At 44.7% G+C, this 24,697-nt stretch overlaps 1 protein-coding gene across 2 annotated transcripts; it reads left to right on the top strand.

Moving 5' to 3' along the window:
• The first annotated feature begins 1,548 nt into the window (after window positions 1-1,548).
• On the top strand, window positions 1,549-21,374 carry xirp2b (xin actin binding repeat containing 2b). Of its 2 annotated transcripts, none has more exons than XM_080839133.1 (9): window positions 1,549-1,743; window positions 5,408-5,574; window positions 6,829-6,954; window positions 8,148-8,240; window positions 8,620-8,686; window positions 9,090-9,190; window positions 9,420-18,852; window positions 19,338-19,468; window positions 19,592-21,374. In XM_080839133.1, the coding sequence occupies exons 2-8, from the start codon at window positions 5,518-5,520 to the stop codon at window positions 19,427-19,429; spliced, it is 9,969 nt and encodes a 3,322-aa protein (XP_080695259.1). In that variant the 5' UTR covers window positions 1,549-1,743; window positions 5,408-5,517; the 3' UTR covers window positions 19,430-19,468; window positions 19,592-21,374. The 2 variants fall into 2 exon arrangements, with proteins under 2 accessions (XP_080695259.1, XP_080695258.1); XM_080839132.1 differs by having other exon boundaries at window positions 9,087-9,190.
• Window positions 21,375-24,697: the final 3,323 nt, after the last annotated feature.

The raw sequence follows: 24,697 nt of genomic DNA, 5'->3' as shown, positions 1-24,697 counted from the left end.
CTCTGACTCTGACTCTGGTTCTGACTCTGACTCTGGCTCTGACTCTGACTCTGACTCTGACTCTGACTCTGACTCTGACTCTGACTCTGACTCTGCATGAACGAGCCTGGTGCAGCAGATCAGAGCAGACATGCTCCCTCCAGCCGAATAAGAAGCAGCCCGTTCAGGAAAATGACATCGTCGTTTAATAATGCACCCAATAATGAATGGTAGACTCTGCCATACGGGCATGTTCTGGCTCAGAATTCATGCATTTAAGCAGGGAAAAATCCTGTTTGGTTAATAATTTATGTAAGAATCTGAGCAATCTCGATAATGTTTTGAGATTACGTTCAATCAAAGTGTTGTAGTTGAAGTTTCTAATTTTTTCACCTTCCACCACCGTCGTGTCTTCTTCTTCTCCTCCAGTACTCCCGCACACTATCACTCACCCTCCCTTTCACTCTCTCTCTCTTGCTCTCACATGGTATATGATCAGTAAACATTTGCTGGCACCGTGATTCACCGGGATCATTTCCTGGATGAGCTCCAGCAGCATCGCAGGAATGCCGCGAGCCCGGCGTTCCTGGGGGGCTGGCAGGTGACAGACGGAAGGCGTTCCTGCACAGACACAGCGGTGCGTGGTCTGTCCTCCTCACTCACTCCGTCTCTCTCTTGCGAGCGGCAGATTTGGGCCGCAGCCATGGCATAGCGCTGCTGGGGATACCTCAGCCTTCCTGGCGCCAGCTGCCGGGTCACCGAGGTAAGAGGAGAGAGAGAGAGAGAGAGAGAGAGAGAGAGAGAGAGAGAGAGAGAGAGAGAGAGAGAGAGAGAGAGAGGGCATGGCTGGGCCTCAGGTGACTCTTGCTTTCGCTGCACCCATTCAGTCCTGCAGCAGGAGTGGTGCTGGTGGTGTTTCGGACTGAACTAGTTTAAAAAGCCCACTACCCCCCCTGCCAACACTCCCCATCCCCGTCCCCACACAATAACACTAGCGCTACGCTAAAGTTGCACAGCCATGCTATGTGATTAGTATTAAACTCTAATTATAGATCGTAGCAGATGTAGCTTACAGGTTATGGGTCAGAAGGAAGACTTGTTTCTGTTTTTGTGTGTGTCTGTGTGTGTGTGTGTGTGTGTGTGTGTGTGTGTGTGTCTCTGTGTGTGTGTGTTACTGTCTTTGTGTGTGTTTGTGTGTGTGTGTGTGATGACCTGTGTTGAAAGCTAGATCCAGATTTATTGGGCAACAATGATTTGTATTTCAGTCAAGCCGGGGACAGCAGTCATCAGCATGGCAACAGTGATGATGAAACACGAATGCTATGATTTATAAGAAGACAGATAGAGGGGGGGGGGGGATGAAGGATAGAGAGCGAAAGAGAGAGAGAGAGAGTGAGAGAGAGTTCGGCCACCCCTCAGCAAAGCCACTCAAGTCGGTGGTGGTATTGGTAACGGTGGGGCTGGGTGGGTGGGTCTCTCAGGGGAAGGCGTCGAACCTCTAAAAAAAGCCCCCTTCAGACGCGTCAACTGACAGGGGGGCAGGGGATGGGGGGGGAGTCCAAAATAAAACGAGTTGCCTGTGGCCCCCGTTGGGACAGAGGTTAGTGCATACGTCTGGAGCTGGACTCCAACACTGGGTGGGGTTTTTCTGCTGCTCCGTTGGCTGGTTCTATTGCCCTGCAGGCCAGGGATTTTATCGGGCCACACTGTGGGATTCTATCAGCTGAGCTGTCTCTGCTTCTGACGCTTATCTGCAAGGACTCGGTGAGTGACACTAAGAGTAAACACTCTACTGACCTGCTGTTCAGATATATATGAAATGAAAGAGCTGAATGCGTCCCTTTGAGAAGTGTTTTTCTTTTCTGATTGGTGCCTCTGAAAATGTAATGTATCATGTGGACATGAAACATGGTCCAAATATGTCAGAGCAACTGCAACTTTTACAGAGCTGTGAGTTATTACTAAATAAGGTTACTAAGAAAGACTAAGCAAGCATCTTAAAAACTCTTGATTTCTCATACTGATTTCCTATCAGTTAGTTTAGCATTAAGGACAATGGATTCATCAGGGCAATAATATTCTTACGGGAGCCTTTCTTCTTCGTGCCCAATTCTCCTGGATGGGTACTTGAGCAACCATTACACAATACGTTTTAGGAGCTTTGCACCAGGTGACAGGATAAATAGCAAAGGAATTATATTAGAAATGTATAGAAATAGACAACAGTCAGTGGAGCCAACAGTTCCAAATTAATTTATTTCAAACAATTCAATAACAATCGTAAAATGTGAAGACAACTACAGCTGCAATTGTGTCTTATAACCAGGTATGTACCATGTATGCACTCTGTCACTTTCCTCTTTGTTGTGAGCATAACTGATGCACATGCGACAAATTGAGAAGTACTTAAAGATTGTGGTAAGAAAAGAGTGATGTGTGTTGAGGCAGGTTGTTGATGGACTCTCAATCTCACCCAAAGGAAACTCCTGTTCCTGGCCATCTCTTGCCTTCTCCCACTGAGAAACATGACTCCTCCGGCCACCGTCGTTTAAAAAAAGGCAGATTTATTTTTGCAGGTAGTTGGCGCCTAGATTACTTCACTTTCCTGTTACGTGACCTCTCAAAATGTACAGAGCTTGTCACCAGATAGCCCAAGACTCTTCGTCGCATTTTGTTGGCATCTAATCCCAAAGACCACCCCATGACACAGATGCCTGTCCTGGAGAAGCACAGACACCTGGGCTGCAAATCAAGTGCCAGTTTACCTGTCTGTTACTCATGGCTCCTGGTGGCCTTTAACATGCACATTAAAATTAAATGCGACGCACCTAGAGATGCACTAAGGAAACTTTTTGGGATTATTTTGGGATTTTGGAATGCACAGCACATCCCTCTTGACAGGTTGATAGGTTTACACTGGCATACCGGTCATGCCTGGTCAACTTAAATGCCGGGTGAGGGTGTTTGGGGGGAGGTCTGCTTCAGCTGATGGCTCATAGCAGAAACATTTAACATTGCCCTGTGTGAAGAACACGCCTGGCAAGGAGACTGTAATATATTTACTCACTTGTAGACTCTGTGACATCTTCTCAGTCTGGTTTGCATGTGATGGAAAGGGCAGCAACAGAATCACAGAACTAAAAGAAGTGTCAGTGTCCAGATTGTGTTTGGTGACAGTAATAACTTTTTTTTCCTTCCTCTCTAAATCTATGACTAGCAAAAGATATCACATGGCAATAAGCGCTTTTCTTAGCTCCATCAGCCAGAGTAATAATAGTGATGAGCTGGGTAAGAGGTTTTTCTCTGTCCAACAAATAACTGGTTTTGTGGCGAAGGCTCTGATTTGTGTAGCCCAATTGAAAGTGATAGACTCTCGATGAGAGGCAGACCCCATTAAGTGAGATTTAATACAGTTTGATCTGTAGAAAGAACTGGATTATTTAGAAGATGTCAGTGTTGCTCCGTCCAAGCTTGGTTTCCATTCATCATGCTGGAGGAAAGGAACAGATTAACTCTGACAATCTTTAACGGCGCACTCAGAGCATCTCTCATTCGGTTTGATAAGGGCAGACAATCCCAGGCCCCCGTTTGCCTTCTGCTGACGGGCGCAGTCTTTTTTTTGTTTCATTAATCCCTGATTGTATCTCTGATGTTGTCCATGAATATCAAAGAAAATATTTTATTCATGAAATGTTTTAGTGGAGCCTCATATATATATGGACTCAAACCCCCAAATATAGATAAGCATAAGCATGTGCAGCAGTTTTATAGCTGTAGTTCGTTTTGTTGTCCCATGTATTAGTTATTGCAGTAAAAAGGCTCTTTGAAAATAAGCGGTAACTGAGGGAAGCGAGTAATATTAACATCTCCAAGTAGGCTTTCAAATTGTACCCTCTTAATTATAAAGCCTCCCCTTTGACTGCTCCTTTTAACAAATTAATAAGCAGTAAAGGATTTATCATAATTCATTGAAATCAGGCAGCAATTAACTGACTGAGGACCTTTCCAAATTCATCATCTCGGCAGTAGAATTATGTTTTCAGTCACAAAGGGCTTCCAGCCTTACGATGCTCAATTAACTAACATTTATGTGTGTGTTCTGGTTGTCCGACTCTTTATTCGTTTTTAATGACTTGTTCAGGTTGTCATTTGGTGAATTTCTTTTGCAAATAACCACCATGTTGCACATTTGAAGGTGAGGGGGATTCAAATGTGACAGCAACAGGCCTCTTGGGAATCTCCAGATGTCTTGTTTAGTAAAGTATGACCCTGTCACATCCTTAGCAGCAACATTACCTAATTTATTGACTGGGAAAGTAAAGGTTTGGTCCTTTCCCTTGTGTGAGAACCCCACTAAACAAGCCCCTCTAGCTGCCAGAAAAGAGCCAGCCAATGCCTCACCCAAACAAACATGATGAAGAACCGTGGCTGTGACAGCACAGCGTCGAACACTAATGTGCTCTCCATGGGTGTGGAGATGGTGTGCGGTGTCAAAGCCTCATTACCTTAACAACATTTTTATAGGCGAGAGAGGCACATCAATCTGTATTTCCCCCTCTGCGTAATTGGACAGCCACTGGGTCTGTTTGTAATTGATTTGAATAACTCTGCTGTGTTTTATTGGGACCTGGAAGGTAGGGGGACGCATCCGCAATGATTCATGAGCGCAGGGCCTCTGGAAAAACCTGGCAACATCCGCTCTGATGTTCTGTTTAAGTGCGCTAGCTATGTATAGATGAACATCATGGTGATGGGATGACCTCATCTGCTGACAGCACGGAGGTGCCGCGCTGCTCTGCGAGTGTCAGACTTAAGTCTGCGGTCAAAGTTGAGTTTAAGACTGGTGCGGCTGTGTAAGAGTTGGCTGGCCCCCCAGGTAAACATGCAAGATCTTTACCTCTTTAAGCCTGGCCCCTTGATAACATGTTATTTGAGGCTAACAGCTCCAGTATCCCCAGTTTCCAAGAATATGAGCTCCTTGTAAGGTGCTTGGCTATATTTAAAAACTTGACATTAGCTTATGCAATATGTGTACTGTGCACTTAACATTTAACATTTATTATTTGGCCACCAGTCTCTGATGTATTATTTGTGTGCATCACAGCAATTTAGTGTCATCATTTTGTTATCAAGAAATGTGACACTGTTCTGATCGTGCATTGCAAGGCATCTGCAATTGTCAAACTGTAAACTATATTGATCTCCTTCTTTAATAGCAAGTCTAACAATGTGCAAACACGTTTTATCATTTCACAGTGATTTACCTGCAGCCTGTGTGTCCAGATCAATATAGACAAAGCAGCTGATTTACATACTGAGCAGTACTGTTTTACAACTGGTTTGAATGAGAGCCTTCACTTTACTGCCTATGTATATGGGCAATGCTCTTTTATGTGTCTGTACTGAGGGCGCTGCTACTTGTTTGCAGCTGCTGGCAGCTCGCTGGTAACCAGGGCAGGACTACCTGAAGACGCAGGGAAGGACCAGGGGAGCGGCGCTCTCACAGAACCTGACCAGATCTCACCACTGAAGGATCGCATGGCCATGTACCAGGCAGCTGTCTCCAAACAGGACACCTCCAGCTACTCCACTGGGGTGAGTCTCCCAGCTTGTCTCCATCCGCCAAACATAATTTGAGGGGGGGGGGCAAGGACCCCTAAATGTGCTTCCCAGGGGATCCAGTGGTCCTTGAACCATTCAGGTTCCTGTCACAGTTCATAGACTGGGATAATAAATCCCCTTTTTAGTTGTCCATGTTTTTTTGAGGCTCGACAATCCAAGTGCTGAGTTGACACAGTTCCACTTACACAACAGCCCTCACACAGTTTCTCTCTTTCCCTTTCGATACGCTGGGAGGTTCGGCTGACAGCACAGTGCTGAGCTAGAACTGTTTGGTTGTTGTCTTGTACACAGCAAGTTCAGTGAAGCACACAAAGGACTTATCAAAGTGTGCATTGTTCCTCCGGTCTTCAAAAGCATTTAGAATTCCGGTAATTCACGATTTAATTGAGATGCACTGACTGAACAGAATACTGAAGTAGCGCAGAGCTCAAATAATAACTTTAGGATGTTGCTCCTGAGGCTAGTATAAAGGGCCGTAAGAGTATCACAGAGGCAAGAGATCTCAGAGAGACATTACAAATGTAAAATTATGTAGTAACCCCTGTGGCTCAAATAGTAGAGTGGAGTGGTTGTGATTTGTGCCCAGTGACATCCTTATTACGAGCAATGATGATGGCATTGTCACGCTTTATGAGTGGAATGTGATGATGACAGCTGACCCCTGGAGAGTTCAGTGGTCCTGCAGATGGACAGAAAGCTGACACTCACTGGACAGAGGCCTAAAATAGTCAGCGCACAACATGGTGGGGTGCAGATGCCCCCTACAGACTAACCTTGGGCATCAGACTTGCCATGCCAACACACAGACACACACACACACACACACACACACACACACACACACACACACACACACACACACACACACACACACACTGCATCCCAAATAGACCCAGACATAAACAAATGCAAAGAACTACTATTAAGTAGATAGGTAGACAAACAAACACACCCTTTCGCAGACAGTGATTGGCATTCCCACACATGAGGTGAAGACAACGCAAAAGAAAATTGAGTCTCACTATTGAAACATGAACTCTTTGTTTGCATTCATGTTGTATGCATGCAGAAGAAGCAAGAATAAACAGTGTGGCACATAGGGATAAATGGAGATATCTCATTTCCCATTTTTGGCTATGCATAAGTCAAGGGCTCTGTGGAGACGTTGTTGGGCTAAGCAGCATGCAAAGCTGACAGGAGTTAATGATCTTTGCTCTGCTTCATTAGGTCATGGAGGAGTCAGAGGTCTGCTCTCTGCCTGGGGGTTTCGCCGGCGTAAGGAAACAGTTTGAGGAAATTGCAACGGCACAAAGCTCTGTCGCCCAGTTCCACTACCAGCAGAGAACTATGCAGGTAATTACATCTGCAGTGTGGACCTGTTTTGTTACAAATGTGCTTATAATCATGGGTACATGTTCCTTACGACTTCTCTAAGCCAGGCTCATTGATTAGCCTGGCAGCAGTAGAGAAAAATAATTTTCTGAAGTTTCTTGAAGTGAGTTTCAGTCTTAAAGTCAAGGTTTGTGCCTCTAGGATGTCAGTCAAGCGCAAGGGTGTGGGTAATGGGCTCGACAGAGCAGGAAGACGTAGGAGAGGGAAGAGCACAGAGGCTTGCGTTCGAATCTGTGATTAGCGCTAGCTTAATTAGCAGGTTTTGCATTTAGCGACTATAATGAAGGGCCTTGTCAAGCGTACGAAGCACACATTGTGGGGGGACAGATGAGAGAAAAGAGAGAAAGGAGTGGATGAGGCGGGCCAGCGGGTTGAACAGGCAGGCAGACAATGCCAGCCCTGAGCCTGTTTAATTCAGTCTCCTTCCTGCCCTAAGCACCTATCCAAACCAGTGTGTTCCAGCACACGCTGTTCTCCCACAGGCGCAAAGCCCCACACGCACTCAGTCAGTGGGCAAAAATCAGTGTGAGTGCTGAATGAGGGATGAGCTTTCACAGGCAGAGGTGTTTCCCTCTTTATTATTCCAATGCAACCACCATAACCCCTTACAAATGTTTTCAATCACACATTAGTTCCTCGTTGTCTTGCTTCTCCTGCACCAAAGTAAAAGGAGGGCAGTGTTTCCCCCAGAGGTTACAGTGTTCTTTGTACCATGAACACACAGACAGAGGACAGATAGACAGGCACTCCTGTTCAAGTGCCCTTTATTCGTCAGAGCTTGATATTTCACTATGGAGATGGCATATATCCTTGTGTTACAAAAAAGGAAAATAACTAGTGAAACACAGTGAAACACAGTGGTGGTTATTATTCAGTCATTTTGCAGCGTTCCCTGTAATTTGGTGTCCCTTGTTTGTCCTCCTATGAGGCACTTCTCCTCTGCCACTGCCTGAACATTAATTAATCTCACTCCAGCTGTTATGGCTTGGTTGTCATTGAGCAGGAGCCACTTCCTGCTGTTTCTGTCTCTGCCTGTGTGTGTGTGTGTGTGTGTGTGTGTGTGTGTGTGTGTGTGTGTGTGTGTGTGTGTGTGTGTGTGTGTGTGTCTGTACCTTCAGTTATTTCTTTGACAGCCAGTGTCTTTCATTTCACAGGAGGTGTCACACTCATCAGAGATGACAGTGAAGAGTAACACTAGAGAAAGTGTCCCGCCCCTCCAGCAGTCTCAGATGCACCATCATGAAAAGGTACAGAGTTGCAGTACTGTGAAGAGCAAGGCGCACAGAATGACTATCCCAAGGAAGGGTAATTAGGCTGTAATGACTATAATAGCTAATTTTCTCCTTATTTATTCATTCGGTTTTCTTTTCTGGCTAAGGGACATTTATTCTGTCAGGATCCATCTCATACTCCCACACAAATGCACACATCACCTCATATAGAACTGCAGAATTAGAACATTGTGTTGACACACAGAACCTTTCCTCAGCATATGAAGACGCGGAATAAAATGAAACAAAGAGTGTATTCTTGTTTTACACGGCACACTGAGACAAGACAACCTAGGCAGATCAGGTTCAAAATGAGATGTTGCAAAAAGCACTAACCAAGCTCTTTTTCTTGCAGACCGTATTTAATCAAGCTGTTGACCAGCACATGACCTCCAACTCTGAAAACCATGTTGATGGAAATGGTTAGTTATTCATTAACCATGCCTTTCCTTTTAAGTAGATAAATAAATCCCTGTTCTTGTGTGGATATATTGCACATGTCATTAGAAATGTAAATGTAATTGACATAAAAGCTATAAATGTCTGTCTTAAAAGAAGATTTACTGTGAGTTACTATGGTCTATTCATTTATAATATCTTGATAATAATATCATGTTAACGTTCCCTTAATGCACTTAATCAACATAAGTGCACTGTTATTCAGAGAAATAAACATATGAATGATAAACAGAAGAATATGTAACAATTGCAAATTTATATCCTGCCTTCTCTCCCTCCCTCCCTCCCTCCCTCCCTCCCTCCCTCCTCCCTTAGTGATATTCAGTCTGATATTCACTGTAAATATGATTTTTTTTTTGCCAGCAGGGGAAGTTGATGAAGATGATTTATCCAGACTCTCTGCCAAAGCACTGGCCCAACATTTCGAAAAAACCATTGAGGGGGCTACTCCCAGAAAGCAAGTTAAGGTAGATTGGAAATTCAGCTTGTCTGTACCGAGAGATGTATTCCTGTCATATTTACTGGAATTAGGAAACAAGCCACTTCTATCTACTCTGTTTTCCCTGTAGCCCATTCTATCAATTTAATGAACTCATTTCAGCGTGTAATGATTTTATAAGCGTGACACAGTAAACACATGACTGTGTCAGACAACAGCTGCTGACTGATAGATTTCTCTCTTCTCCCTCTGAAAAGATTGACCGTGGTGTCAGCAAGTTTAACTGGTTCCCAGAGGTTAACGTTAATCACACTGCAAACTATGAAACTGACGCCCCAGGGTATGACACCCCAAAAGCACAGGAGGAGGCCTCTGCCTGTGCCATCGACGATGACGACTTGGACTACCTCCCTCCCCCACCACCCGACTTACTAGAGGACCCTGACTTACTAGAGGAGCCCGCGGACATCCCTGAGTACATCCCTGAGTACCTCCCAGAGCCTCCTGAGCTCCAAAACTCAACTGCTCACCAGTGTGCAGTGCACAAGAGCCACCAGTCTAAACAGAGAGAGCTGCTGGAGCTCAAGCGCCTCTGTAAGCACATCCACCCAGAGGTCAGGAAGAGTCTGGAGAGAGAGATCTACGAGGAGGAGATCCAGTGCCCACACCACCACCACCACCACCAGCACCAGCACCATCACCATCACCACCACCACATGCTGGCTGACCAGGACGAAGACGACGAGCAGCAGTACATGTATGAAAACAGTGGCAGCAGTCCCAACGGGAGCCCAGACAGGGAGTACCTCGAGTGGGATGAGCTTCTCAGAGGTGAGGTGCAGTCCATGCGATGGAGGTTTGAAAACAAGCCCCTGGATGCCATAAAGGATGAATCCTCCGATACCGAGGACGACAAAACACTCACCCAGCAGGAAATCATGGCTCGAGGCGACGTGAGACAAACAGCCTGGATGTTTGAGACTCAGACCATGGATGCTCTGGGTTCAGCTGATCAGAGACAGTCCTCTGATAAAGTACACAGAGGAGATGTGCGGGCAGCGGCCCGGCTATTTGAAAACAAGCCCCTTGACAGCCTCAATCGCATGCATGGCAGTGAGGAGGAGCAAGCCAAAGGGGTGGTCTTCACGGAAGAAGTAGTGAAGGGTGATGTCAAATCTGTAAAACATATGTTTGAAAACCAGCACCTGGATACATACGGTTGCACTGAGACTATTGATGAAGCCCATCTTTTGATTCTTAAGTCAAAACGTGAGGAAATCCAATGGGAGGTGAAAACAACCATCTGGATGTTTGAGACCCAGTGCATGTGTGTGCTCAGGGAGCACTCTGGTGAGATAGTCGAGATCACCTCTGTTCGCCGTGAAGAAACAGAGAAGGGAGACGTCAAGACCTCAAGGTGGTTTTTTGAAACTCAGCCACTGGATAAGATCAACAAAGATCTTTCCTTTGTTAGACTTGTGTCCGGTGTCTTCAAGGAGGATTACCCTCAGGACGATATCACCGGATGCAGATGGCTGTTCGAGACCAAGACTCTGGATGCCATGAATGATGAGTGGGAAAGTTCCAAAACCCAGAAGGAAGAGATTCTTGGAGCTGATGTACGCAAGCACTGCATGGTTTTTGAGACACAGCCTATGGACACCCTAAAAGACAACTCCAATGCCAGACCTGTGACCACAGAGGAGGTTGTTAGAGGTAATGTGAGATCTGCCAGACACTTTTTTGAAGCAGCACCTCAAGAGCACTCAAAGGATCTTTCTGAGGTCGGAAAGCTTAAAAAGGCAATCCAATCTGAAGAAGAGAAAGGTGATGTTCGACACCAGAGATGGATGTTTGAAAATCAGCCGATTGAACACATCAGAGAAGAAAAGAAAGAGGTGGTTCGCACAGTTAACCTGGAGGAATTACACTCAGAATCTGGCTTCAAAGGGGATGTTCGCAAAAACTGTTATGTATTTGAAACTCAGCCAATGGATACACTAAAAGATAATTCAAACGAGAGGCCACTGTCCGCCGAGGAAATTGTTAGGGGTGATGTACGATCAGCCAAACACTTTTTTGAGACGGCTCCAGCAGAAGACTTGAAGGAACTTGCGGATGTGGGCAAACTGAAAAAGATGGTGGCGTCTGAGGAAGAGCGGGGGGATGTAAGACACCAAAAGTGGATGTTTGAGAGTCAACCTCTGGAGGATATCCGAGATGAAAAGAAAGAACTCACACGAACAGTGAACCTAGAGCATCTCGACAAGGGGGACGTTACAAATTACAAGCAAATGTTCGAAACCACTGATTTAAACAAATATGATGAGACACAGAAGATCCAAGTGGAGGGAGTAACCTGGGGTGCTGTGAAATCGAATAAGGATCATTTTGAAAGTAACCCCACATATGCATTGCAGGACAGCTCAGGCCACTATCATGAAGTCAAAACAGTTCGTCGAGAGGAAGTAGTCAAAGGTGATGTGAGAAGCTGCCAATGGATGTTTGAAACCCGCCCCATTGACCAGTTTGACGAAAGTGCCACCAAGTTACAAATTATCAAGGGCATAACACAAGAAGAAATTGAATCAGGTGATGTTAAAACGGCTAAATGGCTATTTGAAACACAACCTCTTGATGGTATTAAATATTTCAGTAACATCGATGATGAGGAATGTGTTCCCATAGAGTCTGAGGACATTGTGAAGGGTGATGTTAAAACCTGCAAATGGCTGTTTGAGACTAAACCAATGGATGCTCTGTATGACAAGGGGGAGATGAAGACTGACACTCAACAGGTTCACAAAGGAGATGTTAAGACAAGTACATGGCTCTTCGAAACTCAAGCTCTTGATACAATCAAAGAGAATTCAGAGACCATCCTAAAGACCTGCACAGTGACGCAGGAAGACATCCAGGGAAAAGATGTGGGGATGGCTCGCTTCCTTTTTGAGTCAGAGAATCTTGAGGATATCACAGGAGAGGAGAACAAGGCTTTCAAGAGAGTAACTGAAATTGACATTCAGTCCGGAGATGTGTCCCACATGAAGTACGTATTTGAGAATCAGTCATATGATGTCATGTCCTCAACCTCTGAGGAAGTCTTTCAGAAGCTTAAAGCTACACAAGCAGAGGATATACAGAGAGGAAATGTGGGGAGCTGCAAGTGGATGTTTGAAAACCAATCCATAGATGCTATAAACGAGAGTGAAGATCAAAAAAACAGCCGCACTGTGATGGATGTCCAGGGAGGCAATGTGGATAAAGGCCGGTTCATTTTTGAAACCTGCTCTTTGGACAAGATTCAGGAGGTGTCCTCTGAGTCAGAGATGTCCAAATTACAGAGAATTCTGTGCCAGGAAGGTGAGAAAGGGGATGTTAAAAATTATGCCATGATGTTTGAAACACAGCCGTTATACGCTATCCAAGACCAAGAGGGACATTACCATGAGGTAACCACCCTCACCAAAGAGGAAGTTCTGAAGGGTGATGTGGTTGGCGCCAGGTGGTTGTTTGAAACGAAGCCTCTTGATTCAATCAGAGACACAGATGAGGTGTACCTCATCAAAGCAGTTACTGAGGAAGATGTCCAAAAAGGTGACGTGAACTCGGTCAGGTATAGGTTTGAAACACAAGCACTTGATACCATCGCTGATGACCTGAAAGAGACGACAAAAACTGTAGAGGATGTCCAAGGTGGAGACGTGCAATCAAACAAAAAGCATTTTGAATCTGATCTGATGTCCCAACAGCTGGTGCGAACAGTTAGCATGAGTGAAATCCACAAAGGAGATGTCAGGAGTGCCACGTGGATGTTTGAAACTCACACTATTGATAAAATACATGGCGAAACCTCGGATGATGAGTCTGAGATTGTCAAAGAGAAAGAGGACATAAGAGGAGATGTGAAGCAGTCAGTGTGGCTATTTGACAAAAATCCTTTCGATCACATCAGAGAGACGACCGAGGGTACAGAGGCAGTGGTTCGTGAATCCATTCCAAAGGCTGACGTGAGATCTGCCACAAGGCTTTTTGAAACAACCGCAATCACTGATTTCAATGAGAAAAACCTGGAAAAAACTGAAATCGTCGGTAAAAGCATCAAAGACACCCTGAATGATCTGTACAGTCATAGAATGGTTGCATCCAAAGGCATACTACTTGAAACAGACGAGATCGGTGATGTCAGAATGGCAAAGTACAACCTGATGAACAGAGACGCCCCTGAGATCCAGAGGGAGGAGGTCATCAGAGGGGATCTCCAGAACATCATGATGAACCTCCTGACGAGACACGACTCGGCAGAAAACCGCATCAAGGTAGACACCGGTGAGAGGGCTGACATTGACAGCACCGTTCAGCAGCTGTTTAGTCAAAAAGATATCAGCGTTGAAAGGGAAGAAATAATCAGGGGAGACATACAAGAGGCCATCAACAACCTCCTGAAGGAGGAGAGCTCAGCTAAACGTGGCATTCTTCTTCAGGAAGACGAGATGGGAGATGTCCACATGACCATATATTCACTTCTCAATAAGCAGGATGACACTACAGTTGAAAAGGAAGACATCATCAGAGGGGATCTGCAAAGCACCTTACAGAGCCTATACAGCCAAGATGAAGGACAAAGGATTAAAATAGAAGTGGATGAGACAGAAAAGGGCAACGTCCATTTCTACTCCACCTGTATTGAGTCAGGTGCAGTGGATTACCTGAAACAACTTCAAGCAGATTCAGATGAAGACCTGTCAAACAGCGTGGAGAAAGAGGAAATAGTTGCCGGCGATGTCAAAAGTACAAAACGTATACTGAAAAACAATCAAATGCAAATTGAGCGCACAATAGACAAGGATGAAATGGTTCGAGGAGATGTTCACAATGCTGTCAAAGTTTTCACCACAGAGCCTCAGCTCCTTTTCCTGCAGAAGGAGCAGATTGTCAGAGGTGATTTACAAGCTACATTGCACTCCTTAACAGAGTCTGTAAACCAAAGAGTGATGCTTGAAAAAGAGGCAGTAATAAAAGGCGACATCCCTGCAGCTCTCAGGTGCTTGGAGGAGGCCCAGTATCAACCCAAAGATGTGGAAAAGCCTGAAATTGTACCAGGCAACATCAAAGGAGCGCTCAAGTCGCTCGAGGAATCAGCAACCAGCAAAGTTGAAATTGTAATTGAAGATTTAGTGCCTGGAGACATCAAAGGTGCTTTAAAATCACTGGAGGAGGCAAAACAAGCAGTGAAAGGGTTGGAAAGGGAGGAGATTGTTAAAGGGAACATTCACATGACCCTGCAGAGCTTGCAGGAGTCCTCTAATGAGAGGAAAGTTTATCATCAAGAAATTGGTGTCCAGGGAGACGTGAGGGGTGCTATTCAACAGCTACTGGTGCAGCCGTCCTCACCTCAGCCCCAGAGGAGGCCAAGCATAGAAGGAGATGTAAAGATGTCCATTAAATCTCTGTATGAAATGCAAGAGCAGACACAGGGAGAGAAAGAGGAAGTCGTAAAAGGCGACGTTAAAGGCACAATAAAAAATCTGCTGGAAACCGCAGAGCGTGCAAGTGCTAAAATCCAGAGAAAAGGGCCAACCAAAAAGGTTAAATTTCCGAAAGCTCAGCCGCACGCACACCACGACGTCTGCAGTGAGTGTGCCATGGAGAAAATGAAATCGAATCCCGGGGTGAAAAATATGAGGCCTAAAGGCACAAATGAGTCAGAGAGGAATGCACAGATCACAACTACAAAGTCAACCACTGTCAACACAGTTGAGTCAGAGACTGAGCTCTCAAGTAACCAGACTGAGTCTGAGACCCTGTTGGAGCACAAGAAGATCACACAGAAGCATGGCATTAAAACACTGCGCACGGAGTTCAGAAACCTGAAGGCAAATCAAAAAGGCATGATCAAGCTGGACAAGACTAAAGTTAAAACAGAAATCATACGCGTGCCTCTGCCTGAGCCGGAGCTCCCCCTCCCTCCCCCACCCCCACCCCTAGCTGTGCCAGAGTGTGAGCCATGCCCCACCCCACCTCCTCCTCCTCCTCCTCCGCATCTCCTCCAAAGCGATTTTGACCTCCCTCCCCCTCCTACGCCTCCCCCTCCTCCTCTTTCTCCTCTTCCAGCGGATTCTGCAAAGCTCGATCTGGACATGTTACCACCACCACCTACTCCTCCACCCTCTATGACGGAGCAGGACTTCCTGCCTCCTCCTCCCTCTCAGCAGGAGCTTGATGCTATGCCATCCCAGACCCCCAACACCTCTGTTAAGAAGGCAAAGAAGATGACTGTCAAGAAGGTCAAAGCCCTTGAATTGTGTAAGGTGCCAAAGCTTGAGCCAGTGGTGCCACTGCAACAGAAGCAGGAGTGTCACATGTCACTAAAGACTGAGTCACATGTGACCTCGACAAGTGTCAAGACACTGCAGGAAATCAGTAAAACCGAAAGTCAGCAAAGCGACAGAGTATCAGTTGAAACAACCAAGTCAGAATCGCCTCTGCCAAATGTGAAAGTTTCGACAGTGAAACTCACTCCACCTCCCTCACCCACTCCGAAAAGGAAATCTAAATCAAATTCTTCCAAATTTAAGACCCCCTTAATTTTGTCTGAGCAAAAATACAAAAAGGAAGACGAGAATCTGCCTCCCAGCGCCTCATCGTTTGAAATTCAAATGCACGAGTCAGTCAGCGCTACTCTCGAAATGCTTTCCACACAGACCAAAAGCACAGAGCAATCAGAGAGGAGCGTAGCATTTGATTTCACTCAAGAGCAAGCTGAAAAGACTGTGACCAAAGCTGAATCAGACACACCATCGCATGAATCATCCAAGCTCACGGAGCCATCAGATGTTCCCCCGAGCAAGCCTTTGATCTTTGACATAAATGAGAAATCTCCTCTAAAATCTGCCGTGATTTCCTCGGCTAAACAGAACATTATCTCTAATCAGACTTCTCTTGCTTCGTCAACGATGCAACACAAAACAGTTTCTTCTAAAAAGCACAAGACTATAACCACCAATATGCAACAGGTGACCTCTATGTCCTCTATGTCCTCTATTCAATCTGTCTCTATGGTTAACAACACAACATTGTCGACAGCCACTGCAAAAGTATCTACGGATGCAGAACAGTCTGAAACTGCTCTTAAAAATGTCACAGAGAGCAAAGTGGAGGTCATAAAAGACTTTAAAAATCTTCCAAGTAAATCTCCTAAACCTGAGAGGAAGAAAGCAAAATGCCCCCCTGAGTCATCCAAAGAAGTCAAACAGAGTGTGGATGACAGTGTTGCCGCAGCAAATCCACAGGCTCCCAAAAAAGCAAAGAAGTCCAAAAAGTCTGCCAAACAGGAGGGGGTCACAGAGAAGCCATCAGCTCTAAAACAGGAGGAGGTCACAGAGCAGCCACCAGCTCTAAAACAGGAAGAGGTCACAGAGAAGACACCAGCTCTAAAACAGGAAGAGGTCACAGAGAAGCCACCAGCTCTAAAACAGGAGGTCACAGAGAAGACACCAGCTCTAAAACAGGATGTTAAGGAGACACAAGAAACCGGCGACAAAAAGGTCTCTGAGACAAAAGCCAAAGAAGAGAAGGTGAAGGAGACAATTCAAAGGCCAAGTCGTGATGCCTCTGTTGATTCCAGAAATGGCAATTCAGACACTCCCTCGAAAAGGAGGAAGAAGAAGAGATCAAAGAGGAAGAAAGAGGAGGGAGCACGGCAGACTCAGGAGAACACCGCTGCCTCCCCGACTGTGTCAAGGAAGGCCGTCTGTGAGGTGTCGGTTCAGAAACAGGAGGAAATTGCGGAGGTGCAGACACATCAAGTTGTCCAGCAGGAGCACATTAAGGTTCACAAAGAGGAGGTGATTATCACAGAAAGTAAAATTGAGCAGAGCTTCCAGCAACAGGGCACAGTCAAACATCAAAAGCAGGTCAAGAGCTCTCAGAAAAAGAGAGAAGAAACAAGCAACCAGCCGAGTCAAGAGAAATCAAAGGAAGAAAGAGAAGACTCAGAGGCGTCACACAGGCTTGGAGAGGTAGAGAAGTTGCTGGCACATATAATCGAGCTACAGGGAACTTCATGGGAAATGGACTCTAAGTCTGTGAAGATGCTGCTTAGTGAAATCCCGGAGTGGCTGATAGAGCCTGAGGAGATGACTAATTTGGAAGGCGATGCCAATGAAAATGATGAACAGGCACTCAAGGACACTGTCGCTTATGTCAAACATATTGTGCAAGCAAAACTCCGATCTCTGGAGGGTATCCAGGCAACAGTGGAAAAGCATCAATCCAAGGCCATGTCTGAAAAGGGTCAGGCACAGAAAATCTCAAAGATAACCGTCGGTTCAACTAAAGTCGAATCATCCAGAAAGAAAAAGTCCAGATCTGAGATGAAAGAGCTGAACAAAGTCGTGGTAAAAACGATCGACCCCCGAGCACCGTCTCCTTCACTGCGCATGCGTCCTCCCTCACCAACATTCATCTCCATTCAGTCCACGAAAAGAACAGACTCGCCCCAGAGAGTTGCCCCCTCCCCTCCCCCTATGTTCAGGGCAGCCACCCCACCAACACCCCCTCCTCGCAGATCGGAGACGTCCACGAGCAGGGCCTCTCCCTCGTCCACCCTCACCAGGTCTGACAGCCTCACCAGACTGAGGGAGGCCACTGCCAAACTCTCCCGGGGACCATCCCCAGATCCAGTGTCACACCCTGTGCAGGTAACGCCAAAGAGAGCCGAAATTGTGGCATCCCCGGTGTCGTTCCACCGGCAGATCAAAATCGAGGGGAAGACCATGGAGCCTTCGGAGAGCTCAGAGGGGGCTGACACATTAAATGAGACAACATCAGTGAGAGACAAGACGGAATTTTTTGAAGAGACACGCAGAGCAAAGGAAAATAAAATGTATGTGCGAAAGGATCCCATCGACATCCCCGAACGCCTAGGCCCAGACACCGAGGAGCCCGAGACAGAGAAAGAAAGAGAGGAACTCCCCAAGGTTGACCTTTCTGGCCTCCTCAACAAATTTGAAACTCCTGAGGAGATGGTCTACGTTAGAAAACACCCCATCGACATACCAGAGAGGCTGGGTAGTGAGACGGAAGACATGGAGACTGACACAGAGGAACAAGCCGCTCAACAGGAAGAGATGCCAGCGTTCGACATCAAGGCTATTAAAAATGTTTTTGAAATGAGTGAGCAAAGCCTTCCTGTCAAAGAGGAGAGAAACAAACAGGAGGAGCTGGATGCCGAAGTGAGAGAAATTCTATCAGAGGCTTCAAAGGAGGAAAACTCCCAGGAGACGAAGCCCAGCTCCCCGTTGAACCTGCCTTTGCCTTCACACAAACAAGAGCTAACAGAGAAGTCAGTTGACCCAGTAGGGTTTTCTGAAACAAAAACAATCTCTGAGCAATACTCTGGCATTGATGAATTTGGCAACAAGATAACCGGATCAAAAACCACAACCTCGGTCTCCCAGCGCTCAGAGAGCGTTAAAGTGGCTCCGTTCGTGCCTTTCTCGTACGCCGACGCTCTGAAAAAGAAAACTTCAGAGGCTGCAAAAAAGGCTGAGGACGATGTCTCCACGGACGAGCTGCTGAGGGACTTCGAGCAGACGTGGAGTGAGAGTGAGATCGTGTTTAAGAACCTGGGCTACAGCGTCTCAGAGGAAAAGACTTCACAAGTGGCATCACAGCAGAAGAAGACCGGTAAACACACTTCCTGTGCATGGCACGAGTGTAGAATGAACACCAGTCAGAGGTGGAGCATGAGCTGGTCATGACTGTTTGTCACTAACCTGCCCACAGATTAATACCTCAGTGAGGTATAATATGCAGAGCTGATGAACTTCCCTTGAGATATGACTAACTCCTATGTGAGATATGTCAAAATGATCATCATAAACTGTTGGTGGACCTAACAAATGTGTGTCTCACTAATGTTGTTTTCTAACCCTTTTTGTTTTACATTGTCTTGCTTTGCAGCGCCACTGTTGTACTCCTCCTCCTCTCTTCCTGTTGTACTGTCGAACCTAGGCATGCATAACTGAATTCCCATAAAAACACTCTTGTGACACAAATGTTTGGGCGACACACTGCTCTAATTCCATGTATTCTCACAGTCTGTCTCCGTTACATGCACAAGTGATAATGATGCTGACAATGAGCTGGGGGTTTCTTTATTTTCACTCCAGATTCGAGTTCCAAAGTCAGAGCTGTGCACAGTGTGTCGAAGAAGGGTGTTTCCAATGGAGTCTCTAATCGCAGACAAAAAAAACTTCCATAAATCCTGTTTCTCCTGTGAGCACTGCAGGGGTAAATTAAGGTAAGAGAGTATATGGCACTACTTGAAATGGATAACTATGGTATTAACCTTAACACATGATATTATTTCTAAATGAAGTTAAGTTATTAATCATTTCCATGTGTGTTACAACATCCCCTGTAGCCTTGGCAACTACGTCTCTCTCCATGGACATTTGTACTGCCCCCCACACTTCAAACAGCTGTTCAAGACCAAAGGATATCTTGACGAAGGATTTGGACAAAATGACCTCTTGGATTTACACCACTCGCAACACCAACATCTTAGCAGAGACAGTATTAGAATAATTGTCCCCAATGACAGACAAGAGTGGAGATACTCTGTCTCGCAAAGCAGTGTCTGCTCGACCGAGAGAGACAGTCTCAACACCACTGACAGAGAAACAGGCAAACCATCAGGAAAAACAAATCCGAACAGCAGCAAAATATCCCTAACATGGCCCCCAGAAAAAGATTCCCAGAAAATATCTTTATTTGTAGACCCAGACATAAAAGTTGTCAGGCCAGACTGGCCTCCCAAAAGTGATACAACCCCAAAGTCTCCCAAACGTCAACAAAGAAAAGCAATCCCAAAAAGCTAGCAACACAGGCACAGAGGCTAAATCAGAATATAACAGAAATCACAAAACAAACATATCTGTATCATAAAACCATCTTTTTAGAGATTTTAGAGGTGCTGTAGAGAGAAAGTAAGCACATAATGAAAGCATTACAAGGGCTTAGGACTGTGAATACCTTGTGGGAAATGAAGGCAAATATGTAGAATGTGAATACAGAGGGTACTGTGAAGGATGCCGACCTGCCAGGGAAGGACCAGAGTGCGAGAACAGAGGACGATTGGATTGAAAGTGGATGTTTTGTTGAACACACGAGTAACAGGTAACGAATGTGCTGAGAGTGCAAAGACATGGATTGGAAAATGTATGGAGGAGCCGAAGATGGAGAGAGGTAATCTCATGGAAAGACTCTGCAAGGATGTTTCATGTCGTTTCATATACGACTTTTACCAGAGAGCAAAGCCCCAATGTCTGTGCAAAAGCATTAACACAAGCCCTCTTTTGTGATATTAGTACTATATGATTTTAGAATGTCAGAGTCCAAAAGCATATAACATTACAAAAAGCTATAAACCTAGTATATTAATTTGGGATGCGATTATGAGGGGGTCCTCGGAAAATTATCTGCCCCTTGAGGGGTCCCTGGCCCCATAAAGTTTGAGAACCCCTGTTTTTGATAACATCACCAGACAGTATCATTTTAAATAGCTCTAATGGTCCTGAAATCATAATTCATGTACTGCCAAATGTGTTCTATAGGTAGGGAACACAAATACAAACATACAGCAATTCTGTTTAAAAGAAATAGTTACATTCTGTGTTTACATACCGCAACATTTTTTTTTTTATCTTTACAGATGTACAACATTTACACACTGTATTGAACTATAGTCACATTTGCTCCCATCTTGTACAAAGGCCATGGAGAGAGAGAGTTACAATAGGATTAATTTATTAGGGTTTCACCATTTGTCAGTACGTATATATATTTTGTATTCTTTGTAAGGTTGTAATATGTCCTGGAAAGTCTTTTCTGCATATCTTCATTTTTACTTTTACATTTTCAAGCACCTGGTGTGCAGTTGAAAGAACAAATCAAATATGTTTCTTTCTTTATCATGTCATATCTAATTGGCATTAATTGTCTTTCTTTTGGATATTTTTAATTCTATCCTAAACAGGAAATATTTTACAAGGTATATTATATCTTAGATTAGTCTTATATTCTTTGTAAAAAAAAAAAAAGATCAAAACAAAAAGACGATTCCTGATATTTTCATCTTGTCAGGCTGGTTCAACAATAGTCTTTATAATTTATTGATTCAGCAACAATAAATGATAGTAAAACCCCAGCGCTTCTGTGTCATTCTGTAAGTGGGGCCTTGTGTGTGGAGCACTGCTTTTGTCTGCATGCAGGTTTGTGTGGGTTTCACTCTGCATTAATCATCCATCTAGTCTCTTCTCTATTCTCATTTGAGGATAATGCATACCACACATTCACATTATCCGAAGGGAACATCCGATTAAGGGAACATACCAGTGCCCACACTTGTTTAGATGCACTCATAATAGACACCTGCATATTGTTCTATGGCACAGATGGCAGAAGTTCATATCTCAGGGTCATATTTGTCATGTCAAAGAGAACATATTTACAATGCAAAAATGTTATGCAAGAGTGTATTCCCAAAGCTTCCTGGACACTTTCAGTCTGGCAAAAAAAGAGAAATGCGAAAGCATGAGGAAAGCATGACAAATGCAAAGCCATATATGGAAACATTCATTTACAAAGCTAATCTTACCAAGAGGGAACATAATAATTGAATCCCTGTGCACTGTGTTTCGTGGATATGACTTGATAATATCCAACTGTGTTCCATGTCATACTAATGATTCGGAGCATCTTTAGCTGTGCCCATGGGCCACAGTGAGGTAATAGGCTGGTGAGCAGAAAGCTGTTAGCATTAGAAGCAGCAGAAACCCAACAGCCTAATGAAAGAATCCCTGTGAGACGGTTGTTCAAAGCAGTTTGTATTGAAATTTCCAAGGTGTTATGATACTTTCACTGCCATACAGTCATAAGATTTACCCATAGCTTAGAGTTGTTCTTTTTGTGATCTTTAAGACAATCTCACATTGCGCTAATTCTCATGCCTCGGGTCACATTTCCAAAGCCTTTTACAAAATCCATTAAAGCCACATAGCACACCACAAGGTATGGAGGCTTACTCTGCTGTCATACACTTACTGGATAAATTAATGTTTAACTAGAACTCAGGGACGTGCGGGGGGGGGGGGGGGGGGGGGAGACTAAGGTTGCACGTGCCCGTCTGCCCTCATTGACTCAAGCTGCCCCTCCGAGGAAAAAAAAACGGTTTTAAAAAGTAGAACGGCTGCAGAATTTATGTACGCTTAGATTTTAAAAATCACCACGTGAAACATTTAATAAAGGAGCCTATAGCGAACCAGAGTGGAAGTGAGTAGAGGGAGGGTAGAGTTTACTGTACCCGCTGTGCTGCACGCGACCGGAACCTGAGCGCCTGCATTTTTGCCTCGATAGACGGTCACGGTTGTCCTGTGTGACTTACTGTAATTGATGCGCGACCGCTTTTGACGTAAGAAAAGAATAACAAAAGAACAATCATCATCAAGTTATATGAAATGAATTACATTTTTCATAAATCCAGGCTCAGTTTCCCATGTTTAGCCATGGCCCTTAAAAATTCCTGTGCATAGGTGAATATGTCTGGGTATTGGCATGTATATATTTCTGTCTGCATTTGTATTTGAATCAGTGTGTGTGTGTGTGTGTGTGTGTGTGTGTGTGTGTGTGTTTGTGTGTGTGTTTGTGTGTGTGTGTGTGTGTTTGTGTGTCTCGGTGTGTGTGTGTGTGCTGTGAGAGAGAAAGTGTAGTACAGCGCACTGTCCACTGTTTTTCCTTTTTTTTAACAGAGTTAGCTAATTGGCCTAGCATTACAAGTTGTGACATGAGGACTAGAAAGGTAAGACTTAAGGTTCCTCCCTGTATTAAATTGAACTGAAAATAAACTGCTTTATTTGTAATAAGCACATTAAACTTTGTGCACTAAGACCAATGACAAGCCACAATTGTGGTTATAAATAATAAAATTAATACAGTTGAGTTAATATCTTTTAACTCAACTCATATTAACTCAACGCATAGCCTTTGCTGCTAAGGGCAGGTTAATTCCAGGTGGATGAACTTGGTAACCCCCCTTATCCCACCCCTTACCCCACCCCCCAACAGACACACAAACACACACACACACACGCACACACACACGCACACACACGCACACACACGCACACACACGCACGCAGGCAGGCACTCACACACGCACACACACACCCACACACACGCACACACAAACACAGAGTCCATTCTTAGCCCAAGCCCATTGCATAAAGCCTGAGATAGGTGCGCCCAGGAAAAGGACGGCTCCAGCAATAGCTCGGTCTGATCTCTTCCTTCCGGGTCTACTTTCCAAGAATAATCTCACGGTCTGTATTTTGCAGACAGACGTGTATGTGTACAAACTGATTTGTCTGTATGTGTGTAAGGCTTAGGGTGGATTAATCCGGTACGCTTACGCTTACGCCTTACACCTGCTCTGCCCATGCTTCCTTCCACACTGTTTATCTGGCTTCCCTCTGATATACCTGCCACAGAGCCCTGCACTGGTGCAATATGCAGAGATACTGTATCCATTCATCCAGTGAAAGACTGCACAAGGCTATATAGATGGACTGCTTTAAGGCAAAGAGATAACCTAAGATCTATAGGCTTAAAAAGTTTTCATGTGGCAGGAACTTCATTTGAAGCTGACTGCTGATGTAATTTAACTGAGCTGCGTTGAAGAAGAGAATACTATTTCAAACATTGTTTGCCATTTTATTTATTTCATCTGAGTCCTGTATAATATTGTTGTTGATAATTGATAGCAGTGTGTGTGTGGAAAGAAATAACTTAGGGGCTTCATGTTTATCATCTGTGTTGAATACTGACTAATAATCAATTCTGTAGTTTGTCTTACTACTAGTAAATGTAACTTTTTATTATGTTTAAATTGTGAAAAAAATTCTCAATCTACCATGCTGTGCGAATTGATAGTCTCTCTTGATTGGTTAGCGCTTTCAACAGCTAGAACGTTGATTGGTCAAGCTTCTTGTCGCGTTAAGATGAAACTACATGCCTCCGTAGTGCTCTTGCAAACCATTTAGTCTGCTGCCGGGAGATACTGAGTAGGCTAGGGTACAGGCTTCAGTAGCATCAGGACCAGAAGTATTTGCAGGATGGACACATTTCGATCGTAAGGTAAAGCTGTTATTTTCTCGGAGATGATCATGGCATTCAGGAAAATGTTGTAGTCTGAAGATAATGTATTGTATTCGTATATTTTGGAATGGAGCCCTTATGTTACGATCTAATAACTAAACATTAAACCGATTTGACACATTGCTGTGCTGGTTTTACGGTGATCAAATTTGTCCCAAGAATTGTTTTTGTCTTTGTTGCGAGATTGTAGCTTACTCGATATAAGAGTTTAGCACTAACTATTTCGCCCTTTGACGATGTTCTCTAGCGGCATGCGTCGAGAAAAAGATCAGCCGATCAATGAACTACTGACGATGGGGCAATTGGGCAATTGTTA

Source organism: Sprattus sprattus (genome assembly GCF_963457725.1).
Source record: "Sprattus sprattus genome assembly, chromosome: 5".
In the NCBI taxonomy this organism is placed as follows: Eukaryota; Metazoa; Chordata; class Actinopteri; order Clupeiformes; family Clupeidae; genus Sprattus; species Sprattus sprattus.
The sequence above is the reverse complement of the archived record's forward strand: the minus strand, read 5'-3'. Positions and strand labels throughout refer to the sequence as shown.

Coding starts and splice junctions, on each gene's coding strand:
- xirp2b (XM_080839132.1), top strand. CDS start 5,518: ATGGCCATGTACCAGGCAGCTGTCTCCAAACAGGACACCTCCAGCTAC. Junction 8,241..8,619: donor AGATGCACCATCATGAAAAG/GTACAGAGTTGC, acceptor TTTTTCTTGCAG/ACCGTATTTAATCAAGCTGT. Junction 18,853..19,337: donor ATCACAGCAGAAGAAGACCG/GTAAACACACTT, acceptor TTTTCACTCCAG/ATTCGAGTTCCAAAGTCAGA.